This window comes from Neopsephotus bourkii, unplaced genomic scaffold, assembly GCF_033783945.1.
Source record: "Neopsephotus bourkii isolate Nb327-2 ecotype Australia unplaced genomic scaffold, CSIRO-AGI_Nbou_v1 NB_457, whole genome shotgun sequence".
NCBI classification, from domain to species: Eukaryota; Metazoa; Chordata; class Aves; order Psittaciformes; family Psittacidae; genus Neopsephotus; species Neopsephotus bourkii.
Genome location: NW_026900959.1, coordinates 2476393 through 2497520, shown reverse-complemented (window position 1 = coordinate 2497520; position 21128 = coordinate 2476393). Strand labels below are relative to the sequence as shown.

The 21128-nt window shown below is 51.6% G+C and overlaps 1 protein-coding gene across 2 annotated transcripts; it reads right to left on the bottom strand.

The window, feature by feature from the left end:
- Nucleotides 1-448: 448 nt before the first annotated feature.
- On the bottom strand, nt 449-20742 carry LZTS1 (leucine zipper tumor suppressor 1). Of its 2 annotated transcripts, none has more exons than XM_061349809.1 (4): nt 20599-20742; nt 5661-6148; nt 4415-5236; nt 449-3170 (listed from the first exon to the last, which is right to left on the bottom strand). In XM_061349809.1, exons 2-4 carry the CDS (start codon nt 6009-6011, stop codon nt 2505-2507), a joined length of 1839 nt encoding a protein of 612 aa, XP_061205793.1. In that variant the 5' UTR covers nt 6012-6148; nt 20599-20742; the 3' UTR covers nt 449-2504. The 2 variants fall into 2 exon arrangements, with proteins under 2 accessions (XP_061205793.1, XP_061205794.1); XM_061349810.1 differs by lacking the exon at nt 20599-20742 and adding an exon at nt 17685-17790.
- Nucleotides 20743-21128: the final 386 nt, after the last annotated feature.

Below are 21128 nucleotides of genomic sequence, written 5' to 3'. Positions count from 1 at the left end.
ACACAGAATCCCGGAATGAGTCGGACTGGAGGGGACCATAAAGCTCATCAGTTCCAACCGTCTGCCATGGTCAGTATGCAGATGGAGGTTTTGGTGACAAAATGTGGGTAGATTGCCATGTTGGTGGCACCACTGCGGAGCTGACCATGTGTAGGTGATGTCCAGCATCATCTTTCTCTCCTGGAGCAGGGGCTAAGGGGCTGGACATTCACACTTTGTGAGCTGTGCTCCGGTATACCCAAAAGCCCTCACCAGAGAGGCAGTCCTACAGAAGGGCATAGTGAAGCACCCTCCCACATTGCTGCTCCCCGAGGAGGCACACTTCTGATGCCACCAAGCCAGGCACTGAGAAGTTAAATACATTTTACAAAATTTACTTATAAATAAAAACATAAAATTACCAGTAATACACCTTGGTTGCCAGAAAGAACATAAAAAAAAAAAAAAAAAAAAAAAACAAAACTGGAGAAAAATAATCGTATGTACAGGCACCGGGAGCGACAGACCTGCAATGCAGAAGGTCACACACAGCATTGTGCAAAGGCAGCACTGCAAGGCCTTGGGTGGTTACACCATAGAGCAGGGGCTGGGGAAGGACACAGGGCTGGGGAGGAGACAGGGATGGGGTGATGGGGACCTGGGATAGTGGCACAGAGGCCAGCTGGAGCAGGAACCAGGATGGGGCAGGTAGTTGTGGGCATTGCTGGGATAGGGCAGGCAGGGAGGGTTCCACTCTCTTTGACACTCCACATGTTTGGCACTGGAAAGCTCCTGGTCCTTTCTTGTGAAGCCGTCAGTGCAGGGCTATGGCTTGGATAATGCAGAAAATCCCTTCTGGCCTCTTGAGCCAGAGTGGAGCTGGGTGCCACCCTTTAACCACCATCGTCCAGCTCTCCAAAACATCCTTCAGCAGGTCTGGGAGAAGGCTGGCAGACCCAGCGTGGTTCCAACCTACAGCCACAGTGCTGGAACTGGGATTTGAAATTGGCTTTTCTCCATGGGACCATGGCTAAGGATTTGCTTTGTGGCGGTCAGGATGGCCCAGGGCAGTGCAAATAGTGGGTGCTTAGGGGCATTTGTGGAAGGCACAGACTGGTTTCTGTGTTGCTGTTACAGGCTGGCTGGAACAGTGTGAGGGATGCTGAATTCTGCTTGTGCACAGCTTAGAGCCCTTGGCTGAATCTACGCCATGGGACTGTGCAAGATTTCCCCTGTCAATCCTGGGATGGGGCTTCTCAGGCTGGTGCCCAGCTCGCTAGCAGGTTAAAAAAACATATTGTAGGAAAAAAAAACAACACATTGCACTAGCACAGAAATGGTCCTGGTTGAAGACCTCCATCCAGGCAAGCTGGATGCTGGCTGATTCCTACTGAGCTGTGGTGGGACAGGAGAGTTACCACTGGTGACGTGCAGTGGAGCCTTGTTATCTGCTTGCTGGCAGCAGGAGATTTTACGAGAGAGGCTAGAAAACAAAATGAAAGTGGCTGGTTTGAGGTTTTTCAACCAGGTCCAGATGATGGGATTCTGTGGCTGTAAGGGCACAGGAGGAGAAAAGGCAGCGGGCGCTCCTGGGAGGGATGCTTGCAGCGAGCATGTGAGAGCACATGGGGCAAACACAACCAATTTCCCCTTCAATTCCTTCGGTTGACTGTGGCTTGCAAATTCCTGTTAATTCTTGAATCCAGTTGCCCATCTGGCAGCTGGAGAAAAGGGACAGGGAGTCCTTGTCCATCAGACTGGGGAGCACTGGGCTCACCACGGCTGTGCAGGTGCAGGGAGGACGGATGTGCCAGTGCAGCTGTGGCTAGGGGATGGGATGGGTGGGCAGTGCTTGTTGGTGAAAGTGACTTTTGGTGAGGGACTGTTGGTTGTAATAAGGTGGGGTGTGCGCATGTGTGTGTAGGGTCCTTCCTGAGGCACTACAGAGGCCAAAGGATGGGAGAAGTGGATTTGCAGCCTGTGCTGGTGGCAGGAAGTGGCTCCTCGGTCCCACAGGATCCCTGGGGATTGGCAGCGACCGGAGGAAGGGTAAGGAGGTGTAAGAGCAGCACAATGCTTCCTCCAGGCTACAGCTGGAAATGTGCCAGGTCTGATTCCTCTTGAAGACCATGAGGGCTGTGGTGTCCCAGGATCCCTCCAAGCCTGGAGCAGAACGTCCCCTGGGAGTTTTGCATCACCTTGATACCTGACAGGAGATTATTCGCTGAAGTCCTGTTCCCTGACTACCTCCCCTGCCAGCTTCTCAGCCCAACAAGGGGGCAGAAGGGACACTGCTGAGGTGGGAGCAAGGAGGAGCTGCTGGCACGTCACCATTGGCACGAGTTGCTTTTTCACCTCTAACACGACAGGCTGTGGTGCAACACAGGGAGGGCTGTGAGCTGGTCAGGCCACCAGCTCTGCTAATAAATACATGGCTCATCTGAACTGTACAAGGTGCAGGGCAGTGCTTCTTGCCTGAGAGAGACGCCCACGCCAAGCTGCATGGAGGAGAAGGCAGACCTGGCTCAGATCTCGGTGGCAATGATATCCTCATAGGGGACATCTGTGCCAGGTATGTCCAGCTCAATAGGTTCCCTGCCATCTTCCCCTGTGGCAAGCTGCTGCAGCATCTTCTCCATATTCTGGTTCCTCTTGTACATGTGCAGGTAGCTCTGCTGCAGCTGCTTCTGGTAGTGAATCACTTTCTCCTTCTCCTCCTTCCATGTCTGCCGTTCATGCTGGAAGCTGGAAGTCATCTGCTCATTGTTGTCCTGCTCAGCCTTCAGCTCTGCCCTCAGTCTCTCCACCTCTCCCTGTAGGGCTTGAGCATTGTCCATCATGGGGCAGGACCTGGCCACCTCCCGGGCTTCACTCAGCTGCTCCTTGAGGATGGCTACCTCCGTCCGCAGGTCCATGATCTCCTGCTCCAGCAAGTTCACCTTCTCCCTCAGCAGCTCAGACTCGTTCTTCTTGCGCTGGAGCTCGTTCTCACACACCTCCAGCTCCATGGCCTTGGTGTGCAGGGAGCTCTCCAGGTCCTGGGTCTTCATTTCCAGCACTTCCATCTTCAACCTTATCTCCTTCAGCTGAGCCTTTACGCTGAGGATCTCAGTGGTCTTGCTGTTGAGCTCTGTCTGGGATTCCTTCAGCTGCTGCTTCAGGAGGGAGATCTCCCCTGACTTCTGGCATACCTAATGGGTGGAATGCAGCATCAAGTTAGGGCTGCATGTCAGAGAAAGCTCACAGCACCCATGGTACCCCATGCAACCCATGCTGGGCACAGCTGGCACAGCATGTGGAGACCCTGGCCATGAAATCCCACCCAGGGAGATGCCCCAGCACAGGGAGCAATGCCCTGGGCTCTTCGGGAGCTGGAGGGGACCCTATGCTCTCCATGCATCAACACCCCAGCTGATACAGAAGGCTGCTGGTGAAGATTTAAGGAGCTAACACCCTCAGTTGAGGTGTGGAGATGGAGAGTGTTGAGGAAATGCTCAAGTCTCCATGTCCTGTCCAACATGTTTGCTGAAACCACTGCTCACATGGTCAGTTAAACTGGCCGAGCTTGTTTCATAAGCAGACACTCAATGGCACCCCTCAAAACGGCAGCTGGGAACAAAACACGTAAGTCCCACTGGAGCCTAAAGCATGGCTGGTACAGGTGCTCCTGGGGACAGCTTCTGGGGGCTTGGTGGGACACTGCAGCTCCAGTTTAGGGAGGATCTGAGAACAGCCTGGAAAGGTGGCTTGAAATGAAAATAAACTTGAAATATTGAAAGTGATAAGAGAAATCCTTGCATGTGAGGGGGTGAAGCTGAGCACCATGCTTTTTGAAGCATGCTAGGCAACAGCTACAGTAAACTATAGTGAAAACAGCTGCAGTGAAATGACACTGGTGTGTGTTGTTCAGGCTCACAGGCTCATATCTGAATTTTCAGCAGTTTAATGGTCTTTGTTCAGTGATGCCAAATCAGTGGGAAAAATAAGCTTAAGCACAGAGTGGAAGGCTTTACTGCTCTCTAATAAATGGCCCTGCAAGTCCAAGTAGTTCCTATTTACAGGTGGGAAGGCAGCTTTACTACTCCTTTGGGGCAGATAGCCAAAATTGTTTTAGTGACTGGGATTTTTTATGCAGTTGTTTCTTTATAGGATGTGAAGTGCTGAGGAGTTCAGAGGGGCACTGAGTCACTCAGTCACTGTTTACAGAGCCTCCACGTGACAGATGAGGGCTTTCCTTGGATTTAATATCTCCTACAGACTGGGCTTAGTGACTGCACCATCTGCTCCTCACAGACCCTATGTGGTCTGAGCTGGGTGCAGGTATGGACATGGAGAAGAGCTGTGTGGCATATTGCTGGTGCTGGAGCTATCTCCTTCCAGGCACATGCTTTGCTTTGGGCATTGGAAACCCAAGATGCCACTCAGTGCTACTCACCTCCCACTGGGTCTCTTCCAGTGCCGGGGCAAAGCTGGTCTTCTCCTTCTCATAGGATCTCAGCTTGGTCTCCAGCAGGGTTTGCTCTTTCATGAGCTTCTCCAGCTCCTCCCGGAGCTGCTGCTTTTCCTGCTGCAGCTGAAACACCTGGAGATGAAAGACCTGCTGTGTCCGCTGGCTTTTCTGCAAGGTTTGCTTGAGCTTGCTATTGCATTTCTGCTTGAGGCCCTCCACCTCTTCCTTGCAGTGCCACTGTTTCTCTTCATATGTCTGGCAGGAGCTGAATTCCTTCTCCTCAGAGCTTGACTGAAGCTCCTGCAGCTCCCCTTCTCTCTCTAGAAGCTTCTGCTCCAGCTCCTGGATGGTGGACTCATCCATGGAGATGGGCGAACGGATACAAGTGGTCTTCTCGGCAGCATGGTTGGGGGGGGCTTTCCCAGGGTTAAGGATCTTGTTGCCTCCATCTGAGAAGGACATGGCCTTGAGGCTCATCATGTTGCTGTCCTGGATGATGGCACACTGCAAGATGTTGTGGGCTGAGCCCCCAAAGCGGCTGATGGGTCCCATTGGTGTGACGAGGGGATCGAGCTGGTAGCTGCTGCTGGTGCTGTGGGTGGGGAGGCTGGACATGGAATTCCTGCCGGAGTCAGACAGACCCCCTGAGCACAGCACTGGCTTCAGCTCCTGCTCCTTGGCTTTGTCAGGGGGCTGCAGCTGCTGGGAGAGGTGACCCCCATTCTCTGTGGATGAGTGGAGGATGGCACCGGACCGGGGCAGCACTGGCTTGAAGGCTGTCGGTCTTGCAGTTGGCTTCTCTGCACCCTGGGGAGAAGAGAAATGCAGAGACATCAGCACAGACCAAAACCACATCAACACCACCACCACCACCCCACCCCTCTGTCCCCAAGGGCAAGACCCCCATGGCTGGGATGGCTCAGGTCTCCATCAGGGACCAAAAGCTCAAGAGGATGCTGATGGCTAAAATAGCCTGTTGGGAGGCAAATGGCACATTTAGAAATTAAAGGATACAGATCATATTGTTGATCTGAATTCCTGAAAGAAGAAGGTGGCAGAGTGCTTTCAGCACCTCCTTGCTGCCCCTCTCATCCCGCTTCTTCAGCACAAACTTTCTATGAGCCTTCTCCTGGACCAGAACAGCCCTGCAGTGGGACCTGCACCCACTTGGAGGGCAGATGTGGTCCAGTGGGATACCCCCTGATTCTGGGATGCCGTCTCCCCTACTAACCACTTCCAGCTGACTAGGAAAGGGCATCAGCTTCTGCGGTGTGGGTGTCCCAAAGTCCATAGCACTGGTCCTGGCTTGGCTGCCCAGCTCCACGCCAGCAAGCGAGGTATAGTCTGCTCGGTGGGAGCCATGAGATTTCTGGCTGACCTTGATGTAAAAGAAATCCTCATTCTTGCTGCTTTTGGAGCTGGATTTGTGGCTGGAATCTTGGGAGAAGCCAAAGCGGAGCAGCCCGTCTGAGTACCTGTTGAGCTTCTTCAGGTGGGATGACTTGCGGAGCTTGTACTGCGAGGCTCGGCAGTGCTTGCTGTGGAAGCTGTGGCCAGAGATGAGGCTACTGACGCTGCCCATGCTGCTCCCAGGCAGGGGGCATGCGGCAGGGGGAGCAGAGCCCAGAAGAACTGTGGCACGAGAGCTCTGGGCAGCGAGTACAGACAGCAGCTGCTGCAATCATAGCAAAGACCTCACTGTGCCAGGAAGCTGCAAGCCTGAGGAGGCAAAGAGAGGAGCAGGGTGAGGAAAAGAGGCCTGGGAGGTGAGCACGATGCTGTGCCTGTGATCTGGGCATCATGACTTCTGATGGTGGTACCCCACTGCCAGCCCAGGGCAACTCTTCCCCATCCCTCTGCAGAAGCCCTGTGTAAAGGAGGATGGCAGACAGAGAACAGGGCTTTCCTTTGTGCCTGTGGATGGCTCCAGGAGCCTCCCACAGTCTGTGTCCCCAGGCTGGCTGGCACTTGCCATTGCACAGTTCCCAGTTGGATGGGTACATCCTGCCTGGTGCCCGAGCTCATCAGAAGCTCCTGGGTACAGTGCACGTGGATGAGGCCAGGAGGGTTGGGAGACACAGGAGCCCCTGAAAATAAGGAGAGGAGGAAAAGGGATTTGTAGTGATTTTTAGGTGCCTGATAGGCACTAATTTCAATGAGCACTCGTTTCCTGCTTATTCCATGCCAAATGTATCCCATTTCCTGCCAGCCACACTTGGGACTGTAAGCTGCAGTCACAGCCTCTCCTGCATCAGCCTGTGGGTCCCTGATTTCTCTCCAATTTTCGGTGTTCCTCTTAATCTACCTGAAAAGGGCTGCTGTGAGGCTTAATTACACTTAATGTCTGTGCAGCACTTAAGAAGATGAGAGGCGATATGTGCGAGGTGAGTATTGTGAACACAGTTCAGAGGTATGCAGAGCTGTGCATTAATTCCCTTTGCTATGGAAAAAAGAAAAAACATAAAGCCCCAGCTCCTGGTGGCCTTTGGATGCTTGGCTCCCTGTGTCAGAGCTATAATGGAGATGCACCTTCCACCTAGATCATTAAAGGATCAGGAGACCAGAAAAATGCTGCTCCTAGGCAGAAGTTAGAGCATAATCAAAATGAGCTAAATCCTGTTTGCACAGGATGATGACAGAGGAAATGTTTCTGCATGGAAAAGAGCTCAAAGCTCCTGCTTTCAGTGGTGACAGTAATGCAAGGTCCAGTTCTTCTCCAGAGCTGCCCATGCTGGGTTCCCATCAGCCAAACAGGCATCCAGGGGGTAAAATGTCCCCTAGCAATTGGGAGAGGGTTGGGTGGTAGAAGAGGTGCAGGCACAATCCTCACTGCCTTGTCCTCATGGTCTAGAGAGTTGTTCCTATGCTTTTCCCATTCTTCATGTCCTGCCTTATGCTCTGGTGCAAGTTCCTCTGCATCCTGAACAGGGTAACACAAACTGTGCTTATCCCTCAGCTTTATTTTTTTCATGTTTGTCTGTACTCTGAGGATCCAGGTTGAACAAGTGTCAAAGGAAAGTCCCAGAAAGACAGAATATTCTCTTTAATCCCTAACTCCATTTTGGGGGGAATTAAGAGAAGTAAGTAAGAACTGAGGTGTGAACTGCTGCCTGGATGCTGATATGCTAAAAATTATCAATTACTTTGGCTTCATTCATTTTTACTGTGTAAGAGGCATAATGGAGGAATAATGGAAGGGGAAGGAATTGCTGCAGGGAACAGGATAATTGGCACAGGAGGTGGCTCTGCCAGCACATGTTCCAAAACCATGCTGGTGTGTGTGAGCCTGCAAAAGAGGAAAGGCAGTTGCACAGCAGCAAAGCTGCCAGCTATAGTGACAGCATCCCAGAGACAGCATTCAACATGTGCAAGTAGAGGGGGAAACAGCCGCTATATTTATGAGCACCTATGGCAGAGGTGTCAGGGAGGTTTGATGCCTTAAAGCACAGCATTTTTCAGAGTGCATAGCCCTGGTGCTCTGGGATGTCGGGCTCACTGTCCCCATGGCCAGAGCATCAATTCCTTTAGATAGAAGCACCCTTGGGTTTTGCTTTCCTGCAGAAGACAGGAGATACATGGGGAGGGAAAGATAGGACTTTCCAGCCTTTTGGCAGTAGGTGTTTCAATCAATCCCAGCCCTCCTACACATGCCTGAGAGGGTTGGGCATGTCTTCTCCTTCTCTCTTTTGATTTAAAAATGAGTACTTGGAAAGCCATGGAGTTGGTATCCATGCACAACATTAGCAGAAAGAGAAAAGCTCTGGAGACAGCACATCTTGGAGTGCACCAAGCGAGCAGAGGGCACAGGCTTCTGCTCCAGCTCCAGGGCACCTCCAAAAGGTCTTGTCCCTCTTCCTTGTTCAGCCTCTGGGGCACATGCTTGTGTCTTGCCCTGTGTCAAATCTAGTGACTGTGACTGTACAGGGAACCAGACTGGTTTGCTGAGACACACAAAAACTAGTCGTTGTGTATATACATATCTATTTAGATGTTTGTATGTATTTTAAGAGGTTCTGCATGCTTGGCAACAGCCACAGTTCAGATTGAACATACTGCAAAGTATGAAGGGGGTTGGAAAAAAATATAAATACGTGATACTGAGAGTGCAGGGTCTGAAAATGCCCCAGGAATGGTGCGTTGGGGCTGGAACTGTGCATGTCCATGGGGTCTGTGTGTGGCTGATGGTGTGTGATGATGATGCCACTGTAGCAGCCTGTCTCCGTGGCTGAACCCAGATGCTACAGCCCCATACATTTAGCCCTGTGCTCAGTGTGATTACTTTGAATGCAGTTTGCCTTGTCACTCAGCAATTAATGAGGGCAGAAAGACAGAAAAGGCATGAGCTTTTCCCTCTTTCCCTGCTGTCTCCAGCAAATGAGCCCTTTAAAACTCTTTTTGGCACTGTGTTGGGGAGGGGGCTCTAGGGACAGCACTATCCCCTCAGTTGGATTCCTGGGGTGATGCTGTGCTGAGGGGCACTGCCTGTGCTCCATGAACCTTTGTGGGACTGCTAACAAAACCCACTGAGGTGGAGTGGTTAGTGGGGGTCTGGCAGAGGTCACCCATGGGACAGACCGCAGATAAACACCCAGGCAGTGTGGGCTAAACCTGTGGGATCAGGGGTGAACACATGGATGTACCCACTCTTGCTTTTGCAGAAACAGAGGGGGAAAAATGAACGGCATCTCACAGTCATTGCAGCCATGCCTACCCTGGGATCACACAAAGAAGTGCGACTCTCCCCATCACCTCCTTTCTGAATGGGCTGCGGGAATTTAAACTTATCTCCTTTGCTGCACTGTTTCTTTGAAGACTTTCCCTCCTCCCTGCAGTTTTCACAGCCAGTAACTTTCTCTCTGCCTTCCCCAGACAGGTCATCTTATAAAAGCCTTCTTTTCCTTCCTGGCTTCACATTATTACTCCCTCCCTGCTGATCCTGTTCTTCTCTCCTCTGTATGTGAAAGCTTCCTTCTCCCCTGCACTCTCTCACCTACTCTTTTTTCCCCTCTTGAATCCTTATTCATAATTTCTGTGCAGATGCACCCACACATTTTGGTGTCTGCCGGGAGAGGTACAGATAATACAGAAGCAGTAGCAGTTGCCAAGAGCCTGGATCCAGAAGCAGCCTCCTTCCTCTTTCCCTCAATCGCTGCCAGGTAATGTGCCTTTTTACTTGGTAATTTGAGTCTTTGAGACACCAAGAATGTTGCCCCAGGTTAAAATATGGGCATTTCCGTGGTAAAAAAAGCCATCCACCTGCTACTTGAAGCATCTGACATGTTTTAATGAAGAGAATGGCTTAATCCAAAACTTGTGAGTACAGCAAATCCAGTAAACTGGATTTGGAATCTGCAACCAAAGCTGGGTTCTGATTTCAAGACCCCCAAATGCTACCGAACACCAGGCTGATGAGACTGACCCACCTCGGGCTGCATGAGCATCTGCCTGTCCCTGCTCAGACTTAACTCTCCCCATGCCTAGATGGAGCCAGGCTCCCTGAAATCTACTCATTTCGATCTCCAAAGAACTGGCATCAATAGGGCTTGGAAAGCCTCATCAGCAGAGCCGACCTTGCCCCCACCCTGTAATCTTCCCCCTAATGGTGCTAATGGGTATGAATTAAAACACCCGCCCAGGCAGATGCCGTCCTTGTGGTGTTCAATTGTGACTTAGTGTCGGCAAAGGGCCCCATTATAAGCCTTTCATTCACTCTAATTCATTGTCCCCCCACTCATTCACTGACATTCATTGGGATCATTTTGATTGGAGGCAGGGAGTGAATTGAGTACGGGATTCACAAAGCACACCACGTGTTCTGCCCTGATTTGTCATTAGTCGAGGGGGACACTCCAGATGAAGAATAACCAGCCTCAGTTACATGTTACATCTACTCTAATAGTCCAGGAGTCCACCACACTTAAATGTTATTTCAATGAAAACTAAGAGAATTCGCACCCACTGCCTGGTGCTTGTTAGAGGATCCAGCAGGCTCTCTGCCTGGTTTTGGCAGGCGTTTGGGTGGGTTTCATGCCAGCGCAGCAGTAGGAGACTGTGCCATGTCTCTGTCAGTGTCCCTTGGAAGCCAGGCTCTTGTGCTCTTTTGACTGGTCATCCTGCTGCAGGCCCTGGAGGTGAAGGTGCAATGGCTCTACAGGGAAAAAAGCAACCAAAAGCAATCTGCAACCATTTGGAAGTCCATCAGCAGCACAGAGCACTGCCTCTTTGCATCCAGTTCCTGCATGGAGGGTGGCTCAGGTCAAGGTCACTTATCATAGAATCCTAGAATGGTTTGGTTTGGAAAGGACCTTAAAGCTCATCCAGTTCCAAACCCCTGCCACAGGCAGGGACATCTTCCATTAAAACCAGGCTGCTCCAAACTCCATCCAGCCTTCTTCCTGCCAGCCATACTGGGAAATCTAAAAATCAACACTGAATTAAGCATTAGCTTTGGAAAGAGCTTTGAAGGAGCTGTGCACATCTCTTCTCCATCCGCAAACAAGGCACCAATCGTGATCAGGCATGAGTCAGTGAGTGGCTTTAATAGGAGAGCAGGGCAAAATCATCTGTGTGATGATCTAAGCAGCACTGAAGTGACTCGGCTTGAGCTATGTTTGAGGAAGCTAGTACTAGAATAAGAGGAATTTCTCAAATTAACAATGAATCATTGTCAGAGTGAGTTTTAGAGGATGTCAGCTCAACACCTGCTGTGTGGTGCCTGATTCCATGCTGTCTGGTCCCTTTGTGGAGAGACAGCAGTTTTCCTGTGCCAGAGCCCTGGCTGAGCAGGGAGAGACTCCTGTTCCTGCCCACGGGCAATTGCTCAACCATAGCAAATTGATGTAAGTCAGTAAAGTCCCAGTCCAGTGTCTGTGTTTCTACAGAGCCTCATGCTTTTTCTCCTGCAAATGCTTACTGGACAGTTAGCCTGAGCACAAAATAATAGCACCAGCAAATGTGTGGGCTAGAAAAAAGTGATGCATTATTCTTCCTGTCTCCTGAGCCTGAGAGGGAATTAGAAGTGGAATGAACCTTATTGCTCGGGGCTGAAAAGCTGCAGCCTCAGCAACAGCAGTTTACTCCCAGGAAAAGCTGATGCTTGCCCCAGCAGCCCACAGGAAAGTCAGGAGATGAGCAAAAGGACCTGTTGGGAGAGCACTGGGGGCAGCATAATTGATCCTTGGGCTCAGAAGGTCACTAGATGATCCAGTGATGGGATGCTGAAAAGCCCCAGCTTGCCCCTGCACAGCTGCAGTTTGTATTAATTAGCTTCATATGGAAGCAAATCCTAAAAGCAGTAGCAAGAGTTGGGCTTGAGACAGTCCCAGCATACCTCCCACTGTTGCTGTACCTCAGGGAGAGCTATTCCCAGGGGGAGTTGGCCCCATACAATGTCCTGCTGTTGCCAGATGCAAGCACAGCAGCAGCAGCAGGGCATTGTGGGAATATCCTAGCACTGATCCAGGAGCCTGATCCTCCATTTATTACCACCTTAGTTTGGTCTACAACTCTTCTTTATGGTCCTGATGCCACCTATTTCTACAAGTAACCCTCGGTCCTACCCATGACATCCCCAGTTCTCTGCTCATCCCAGAACCCAAACACTTTCTCACTCTGTTCTAGGTTAAATGCAACTCCAGGAGTCTCCAGTTTTGAACCTTCACTGCAAAGAAACCCCACATGTTCCACCCAGAGCTCCTCATAGCTTCACCCCAACAGCTTCATCTCCAGCAGCCTCACTTCACACAGATTTTGGAGCTCAGCAGTGATTCAGTAGCCAAGCACAGCACCCACACAAGTTACATCAGTCATGCTCCTGGTACAGAGGTGATGCTTGTGTGAGACATAGTTAAATATTCCTGGGGTGGAGAAACAGATCTTTTCAGTTTGCTTAATTCCTAACAGCATCTGTCTTTTCCTGCTAATGAGGAACTAATACTGCAATTAAAGCCCTGCTATCTGGAAACTCAGAAGTGTTCTACTCACTGCTTTTGTCTTTTTCAGGTCTACAGAGTCCTGGGGCTGTGGCAGACACACCTGAATGGTGATGCCAGCACCAGGGAATGGGCATCACCTCCAAACCGGTGAAGAGAAGGCTCAGGGGAGATCTTATAACAATATCTACCAGGGGCCACAAGAAATCTGGAGAGGGGTTTTGGACAAGCGCTTGTAGTGACTGGACAAGGGGGAATGGCTTTAACCTGCCAGAGGGGAGACTGAGATGAGCTCTTAGGCACAAGCTCTTCCCTGTGAGGGTGCTGAGGCGCTGGCACAGGGTGCCCAGAGAAGCTGTGGCTGCCCCATCCCTGGCAGTGCTCAAGGGCAGGGTGGACACAGGGGCTTGGAGCAAGCTGCTCCAGTGGAAGGGGTCCCTGCCCGTGGCAGGGGTTGGAACTGGGTGAGCTTTAAGGTCCCTCCCAACACAAACCAGGCTGGGATTCTATGATTTCACACCCTTCCCAGACAGATACCATTGCTCCATGGGGAACAGCCAGGGCAGCCCTGCTGTATCACAGGACCCAGGTCACCAGCAGCCCCTGGTCTCCATCAGCTGCTCGCAGGACCCCTCTGTTAACAAGGCAAGTTTTGGGGAGGGGGCTTTGTGTCCTGGGGATGTGGGTGAGGGGACTCCTATTCCCACTTAAGACATTGCAGAAGGTACAATCCATACTGTTCCATCCCTGTGAGGCTGGCACGTGAAAAACAACCATTCCTTCCCTCAGAGGAGTGTGATGGGGCCCTCACATCCCCAACACGGGTTAGTTATTTTGGGAATTGTCTGGAGCTTGCAGCTGGTGCTGGGGTGGGTGACAGCTGAGCACGGTTTTCACTTGGGATCTGTGAGGTGCATCTATTTCCAACCCTGTAAAACACAGTCTGCCAGGGTTTGGGGTTGGGTGGGCATCCAAAAAAGCTAGTTGCAAGGTACTGGCTTGGATTAGGCAGCTCAGGAGCTCTGCATCTTTCAGGTGCTTCTGAGCGTGGTTGGGAAGGTGTTGCCCTTCTATCCCTGCCTGTGCAGCACTGATGCAGCAAGGTCTAATTGTCATAGCTGTAGCCCCTGTTACGAGCCAGACTGGTGAGGTTTGGTGTCCTATACGTCCCTCATGTGCTTTCTCCGGGGTCTAACTGATGGAAGGGGTCTGCTTGTCCACCTAAAGATAGCTTCATGTAACTTGAGATGAGCCCGAAATACCTTTTCTCTCAGCTTTCTGCTCCTGCAGGCTTTGGATGTGTGTTCTTCTGTCTCCCTAATTATGAATAAAACAGCAACAAGTGACGGTAAGCCCATTTCTTCCCAGATTATGACAAGATGGAAGCATCAAGGGTGTCTTCTACAAGCCAGTCCCTCACCAACCTCCAGGAAATACCTGGACTAAAGCTCTTTCTTTAGGCTAAAGCTTCAAAACCCCCACAACAGCACATGGGAGAAGCATCCTTTTCACGCACAGAAAAAATTTAGAAGTGGAGCTGAAGGCTGCCATAGAGACAAGGCTCTATTTACAATCTTCTTGCCTTTTATTTTCTCTTCTCCTCTCCCAAGTGGTTGGGAAGCAGCCAGGAGCACAGCACCATTCCCTCCCATGCTCCTGCTGGCCACAGCTGCCCTATAAAGTGCTTAAGAGGCTTTGCTGGGTCCTTCACCTCCTCTAGCCTTTTGGCACCTCCTTGTTATATCTGGGGATCATAAAACAAATCTGTGCTGCTTCTCTCTCAGCCTTGATGGGTTCATGTGCAACATCAGCACTGCCACAGTGCATGGACCCACTGTTTGCTCTCCCTTGCTCTTGGTGCTGGGCAGGCAGCTGAGGACATGAGCAGCCAAAGGCTGAGCTAGGGCTGGTTCTCTTGAGACATACTCCTGAAGTCATAGGCCTGCTGCAGTGGGAAGATTTAGCTGCTTCCCTAAGAAACATGAGAGGAAATAACTGACCCTGGAAGCAGCTGAAAACCCTCAATCTCAGTCCTTAGCAGCAAGGCTGCAAGTACCAGAGAAAGAATTTCTCTGAGGTAGGACCTGAAGATCTTCCAGTAAACTCAACTTCTCCATGTCAAGTCTATGGTTCGCTTCATAACATCTGAGCTCCACAAGTAAGATGTGCATTATTTATGTGCTGCCTTTCATTGTTTGTCATACCAGTTATGCTGTGGTTTGTCTAAATGCTGGGTATTTTTGTACCCTGCATGATGTTCAGCCAAGTGGGAGCTGAGAAAAGGCAACTCCTGCATGCTGATCAGAAGCCAATCTCAGACCTTGCTGTGAAAAGCATCTGCTGTGCTGCTGCTGTCTTCTCATCCTTCAACTCCCTCTCCTGCTTTCCAGCGTGTTACATGTCCCTGTCCCTGCTCTGCTCAATCAAGCTTCAGTGCAGCAGCCACAGAAGAAAAAAACAAATGGCAAATTCAGGTTTTGCTTCCTATTTTCCTCCTCCTCTTTTTTTCCTTTTCAAACTTGGCCCATTGTAAAAACCACCCCTTTAATGCCTAGCTGCCAAATAGAGCAGTTCTCTCCAAAAAGAAATGTACATCAAAGTTGCAAGGAATATTCAATTAACCTTTAAAGGAGAACATCTGTTACTGCCTCACAGAGATGTCAATTGTGTTTTAAAAAATAAATAAACACAGGCACTTGCATTTCAAAGGAGCACGTCTGTTAAGACAGTTCTGGCTGGTGTCTTGCTCCAAGGCAATTAAAACATTCCTTAGATAGACAGAATCTATCTGAGGTTTTATCTGAGATTCTCTCTGAGGTTATCGTTGCTTAGGCAATAGGACAAGTGGCCAGATTCATCCCTTCTGCATCTAGGACACCTCAATAAACTTCATAGGATCATGTAATGATTTGAGTTGGAAGGCAGCTTAAAGCTCACCCAGCTCCAACCCCTGCCACAGGCAGGGACCCCTTCCACTAGAGCACCTTGCTCCAAGTCCCTGTGTCCAACCTGGCCTTGAGCACTGCCAGGGATGGGGCAGCCACAGCTTCTCTGGGCACCCTGTGCCAGTGTCTTACCACAATCATAGTGAAGATTTGTTCCTAATATCTAAAATACCACTCCTGGCAAACAGCTCTGTGCCACTGCACAATGTCAAGTTAAGAGAGACCTTTGTGAGGCTTTTACTCCTTCAGCAAAAGGAAGGTAAGTGCTGAGCTGCAACTTCTCTGGCTCTCAGACCTGTGCACTGCCAGTGTCCCATGGGAAGAGATGCTCAGTGCTCCAAAAATCAGAGGCTCAGGAGATGAGGCTTTTTAAACAATGAATAAAACTCTTCATTGCTACCCTCTGCTGGAAGGAGCCAGCTTTCACAGAGGCCTTACGCTGCTGAGGAGACAAACGGAGATCTTCTTTTAGCTCAGGAGAAAAACTTCTGTGTGTGAGGAGGAGGAAGGTCTGAACCAGAATGCTGCTCTTGAAAGGACCTGGTTGCAAAGCAATGCAAGGTTGGCATTTGCTCCTGCAGATCTGGAGAGATCCTAGCTCTGCTCATGCAACAGGATGTCCCTTTCCCCCAGATTCTGCTCTCCAAACCATATAGTGGCCCTGTGTGCACATTCAGGACTTCCTAGAAAAAATTTATCAAGCTTTCCTGCTCATTTGGGAGCTTTTAATTAAGTGAGCAAGCACAAAACCCCTAGAGGGCGGGGGGGGGGGGGGGGGGCAAGACTGTTGGTTGATACTCAAGGATCATCTACTGCAAGCTCAGGAGTGTTGTGTCCTAACTAGAAGGAAGTGCAGCAGGAGGGCCAGGAGACCTCCATGGATGGATAAGGAGCTGCAGAGGAAACTTAGAGGGAACGAAGAGTCTTATAAAAGGTGGAAGCAAGGACAGGCGGCCTGGGAAGAACACAGGGATGTTGTCTGGGAAACTAGGGACCAAGTGAGGAAAGCTAACGCCCAGTTAGAATTAAACTTGGCTAGGGCTGTGAAAGATAACAGGAAGGGATTCTATAGGTACATAGTGAATAAAAGACAGACTAGGGACAATGTAGGCCCCCTCCAGAAGCTATCAGGAGAACTGGCTACCCTAGATTTGAAGAAGGCTGAGGTTCTTAATGACTTCTTTGCCTCAGTCTTCACTGGCAAATGCTGAGACCACACTACCCAAGTCTTGGAAGGCAGATGCAGGGAATGCAGACCTTAAGCCCACTGTACGAGAGGATCAGGTTTCAGACCATCTTAAGAACCTGAATGTGCACAATTCCATGGAACCTGATGAAATCCATCCACGAGTCCTGAAGGAGATGGCAAATGAAGTTGCTAAACCACTGTCCATCATGTTTGGAAACTCAAGCCAACCGTATCCTGGGCTGCATCAAAAGAACCGTGACCAGCAGTTCAAAGGAGGTGATCCTGCCGCTCTACTCTGCTCTTGTGAGACCTCACTTGGAGTATTGTGTGCAGTTCTGGTGTCCTCAGCATAAAAAGGACATGGAACTGTTGGAACAAGTCCAGAGGAGGGCCACGAGGATGATCAGGGACTGAAGCACCTCCTGTATGAAGACAGGCTGAGAAAGTTGGGGCTGTTCAGCCTGGAAAAGAGAAGGCTGCATGGAGAACTCATAGCAGCCTTCCAGTATCTGAAGGGGGCCTATAGGGATGCTGGGGAGGGACTCTTCATTAGGGACTGTAGTGATAGGACAAGGGGTAACGGGTTCAAACTTAAACAGAAGTTTAGACTGGATATAAGGAGGAAGCTCTTTACTGTGAGGGTAGTGAGGCACTGGAATGTGTTGCCCAAGGAAGCTGTGAATGCGCCATCCCTGGCAGTGTTCAAGGCTGGGCTGGACAGAGCCTTGGGTGAGATGATTTAGTGTGAGGTGTCCCTGCCCATGGCAGGGGGGTTGGAACTGAATGATCTTCAGGTCCCTTCCGACCCTAACTATTCTATGATTCTACGATTCTTTGTGCCAAATCTTTGTACATTTCCTGCTATTTTTAACTAATCTCTAATGGCAACAATCCACTTAGGTCCTGCAGCACGCCTTCACACTGCTCTCCATGAGTGCTCCGTGCCTCTTCCCTGTATCTTGCCCCTTCCACAGGGAAGCTTTCTCTGCAGGTCTGGAAAACCCACAACAGCAAACCCAAGGGCAGATGGTAAACACATAACATCAAATAAACTGGAGGGGGAGAGAGGAGGGATTTTTAAGACATCTCAAGAGAAATATTTATAACTACCTATGCAAGTCAGTGGTTAGAGAGACAGGGGTGGGGGGGGAAAACCCAGCAGGTTTCCCATCATTGCTTTTTCTAAGTACTGGAGGATTAAGAACCTGTTCCTTATGGTGCAGGGCATGGGCAGGTTGTGTGGCTCCATTCTCAAGCAGTACAGGGACACGGTCCTGTCTCTGCCAGCCTGTGTTGTTTGAGAAGCAATTATAGCACCCGTTTCCTGTAATGGCTGCAGTGACACTATCTTTTCGCACTTGTCCACGCAGCACCTTGCACTGCAGGCTCTGAGCTCTGCTGGGATGTCTGTGGGTGACTGAGAGTCCCAGTGAGTGAGCTCACTGCTGTTGGAGATGGGGACAGGATTTTGAATGGTCTCAAGGAAAGCAGGTATGTGATCCAGCACCCACCTGGATCACACCAAGAGCAGCTGCTCTGCGGCTGCCCACCTCTGCATGCCGCAGATGCCTCACCTAAGCTTGTGCTGAGCATGACTGTACCTGCCCGCAGCAAAACAGAGGCTTTCAAAGAGGGAGAAAAACTGTGATTTAGGGAAAGGGATATCATCAGAGCTAGAACTGCAAGAGGCAAGGAATGCGAGAGCAGCAACTTGCTGGGAATGCATCCCTGTCTCTGCCCTGTCCTGCTCTGCAGCAGAGCATCTGCATGAGCTTGACTTCCCCCCTTCTCCAGTGCCGTGGTCCCTCTGCCCAAGCCTGGGGTGAGGGTCTGTTCCATGCACCCTCAGTCAGGAAACCTGCCCTGGAAGTCTCAATGCCTGTCTCGGTGGCTCACAGCAGAGCTGGCTTTTTCTGAAATCTCATTTTCCTGCCTGAATTTCTCATTCATTTGCCTCCCACCACTCCGCAGCACTGCCTGGAAGGGAAGAAGTGACTAAGGGGTGGGTGGGAAACAATGACTCAAAACCAATTTAGTACCCTGTGGTGCCAAGAGGAGGGGGTCAGCAGGGAGCAGGAGGGACACCAGAGCAGCCAGGGGCTCTGAGGGTGCGGGAGCTGCCCCTCAAGCATGTGTGAGCCACAGGGCTGTGGCTGGAGGCCTAGCAGGGAGTCAAGAGAATCTCCTGTAACAAGCGATTGTGCTTCTGCAGCTGCCATTAATTGCCCCCACAGCTGATCTTGTACTTACAGTTCTTTGTCCCACTGATTAATGGCCCTTTTGATTAATTGTACAGGTGATGCTGCAGAATGGCTAACGGAGGGGGACAGGGGGTGGTGTCTACAGACCCTTAGAAAAGCCTGGCTGTGTTTGTAGGTGTGAGCTGAGTAGGCTGATGTGATGCAGAGGGTCTCTGGAGATTGTTTGTGACAGTGCATGGCTGGTGTGGGAGGCTGGGGCCAAGCAATGATTTCAAAGGGAAGTTCATCGGTGCCTGGAGTGATGGTATCAGGAAGACAGAAAGTGGAGACTAACAAGGACTGTTTTCCTACCTGATCATGTTCCACATATCTTCAGTGAGGAAAACAAGCTCTCAGGAGGAATTTGGACAACCACAGCCATCACTGTGGAAACACAAGCTTGCTTGGGAAAATGGGTCAGGTGTTGGTCCCTCTGTGGTGAGCACTGAGTCACATGTGTAATGAGGTCACAGGCCTCAGCTTACTTGTGAACACAGGAGAGAAAGGGAAAACCCCCTCCTCAGTGCAGCTCTGCTGGGGTAGCCATGGCTGAGGGGTGTCTGGGGCCTGGCAGTGCTGGAAGGGGCCAGGGGGGTGTTAGCAAAAGGGGACAACAGGAAACCAAATGCAAGCTCCCTGGGGAGAAAGGGTTTTGTGGCAGGGATGCTGCGGTACCACACTGCAGCTGAGTTTGAGGTATGTGGGCACACTGATGCTGGGGGGGTCTAAATGGGAGCTGTTAGGGCTCTCGCACAATCCTGAGCCAACCTCTGCATGTGGAACCCTCCTGCTACACCACTGGGAAACCTGAACCTGTGGCTCAGCTGGCTGAGCACAGAAGGGAGCATCGGGCAGTGAGCTTGGGCCCTGGCTCCATGCTCATTCCCACTGGAACTGGCAGCTGCCAGGCTGTGTGGATCTAGCAGCGATTGTCAGCAGAGTGAGAAGTAATCCAGAGGTGGCTACTGCCCCAGCCCCCTCCAGCACTGCTCCTAAAGGCAGAGGTTAATCCCTGGCTTTCCAGGACCAGAGCACCCAACAGTGTTCCTCTGGTCAGCAGTGACCTCCTGGACATGCACACTCCAAGCCTTGACAGACCTGCCTGGCCATGACTGCAGGCACCCAAAGGATGGCTCAACCTTTTCCAGCCATACAGGGCTGTGCACTAACACGCAGCGAAACCCGCATCCAGATACAACCAGTATTTGCACCCAGAAGTATTTGATGCCCACGCAAGCCCCAGCCTCTGCGCTTGCAAACTCCCTTCCACTCCCCATTGTCCCTTTTACCCCACGCACACAGGAGCTACCAGCAAATAGCAATTTCCACGGTGGGCAGGCAGTCCCTTCTCCCGAGGGTGGCTCAATCTGAAGACAACAAACCAAAGGCATCTGCTTGCTCTTTCTCTTCCCAGAGAGTTTGGGGGCTGTGTAACCTCAGCAGCCTGAACCAAGCTGCCGAACAGGCAAAATTTTCTCCTTGTCTTGGAAAGCTGTTTTCCAGACTTCCGAGGGAAGTGAAGAGACGGAGCTGAGCCCCGTGGGAGCCGCAGGAGGCTCCGACCTGGCAGAGGGATGCGCTCCGTTTAACCCGCTGCTCCGGCCAGCTGTGATATGTTACCCCCAATCCCCGCACTCTGCCACCGCGGCGTCGGGCCGCTGCCGCACTGAGCATCCCAACCCGGGATTTGGGGTTAAACCGGAGCGCGTTTAACCCCAAACCGACGCGCTGCCGTCGCAGGCTGGGGATCCCGGCCGCGCAGCGCACTCGCGTCCCCCCTCTCTGCCCGGAGGACGGACTCCCGGGGCTTATCCCCCCCCATTTCCCGCATCCCCTCCGTCCGCAGCCGCGGGGCTTCTCCCACCTCGGGTGTTTGCTGCTTCCTCCTCCTCCTCTCCGCGGCTGCGCGGCGCTCCGCGTGGCTCCCGATGCCCGCCCGGCAGCAGCAGCATCCCCGGCGCGGCAGAGGAGGAGCCTGGAGGCCCACGCCCGCGCCGCCGCAGCCCCCGGCCTTTGTGTCCGGGCCCGGGGGGTGTCCCGGCTCCGCCCGTATCCCCCGGGATGGCCGCAGCCCCGCCGGGGACCGCTGGAACCGTGCAGGGCTGGGGACCGGGCGAAGGGGTCCGAGGCGTCTGGCGCACCGGTACGGCCGCTCCTACCCGGCGCTGGGATCGTGCCAGCGCCTTGGAAAGCACTTCGGGAAAAGAGGAGAGAGCCCGGGGAAAGCAGCCATCCGCCAGGAAGCTCACCCGGCCGGAAAAGGCCTGGGCTGAAGTTCCTGTTTGGCTTGATTTAGAGCAGGGACGTGAATCCGAGTCTCCAATATCATAGAACCTTGGAATCATAGACTAGCTTAGGTTGAAAGGGACCTTAAAGCTCCTCCAGCTCCAGCCC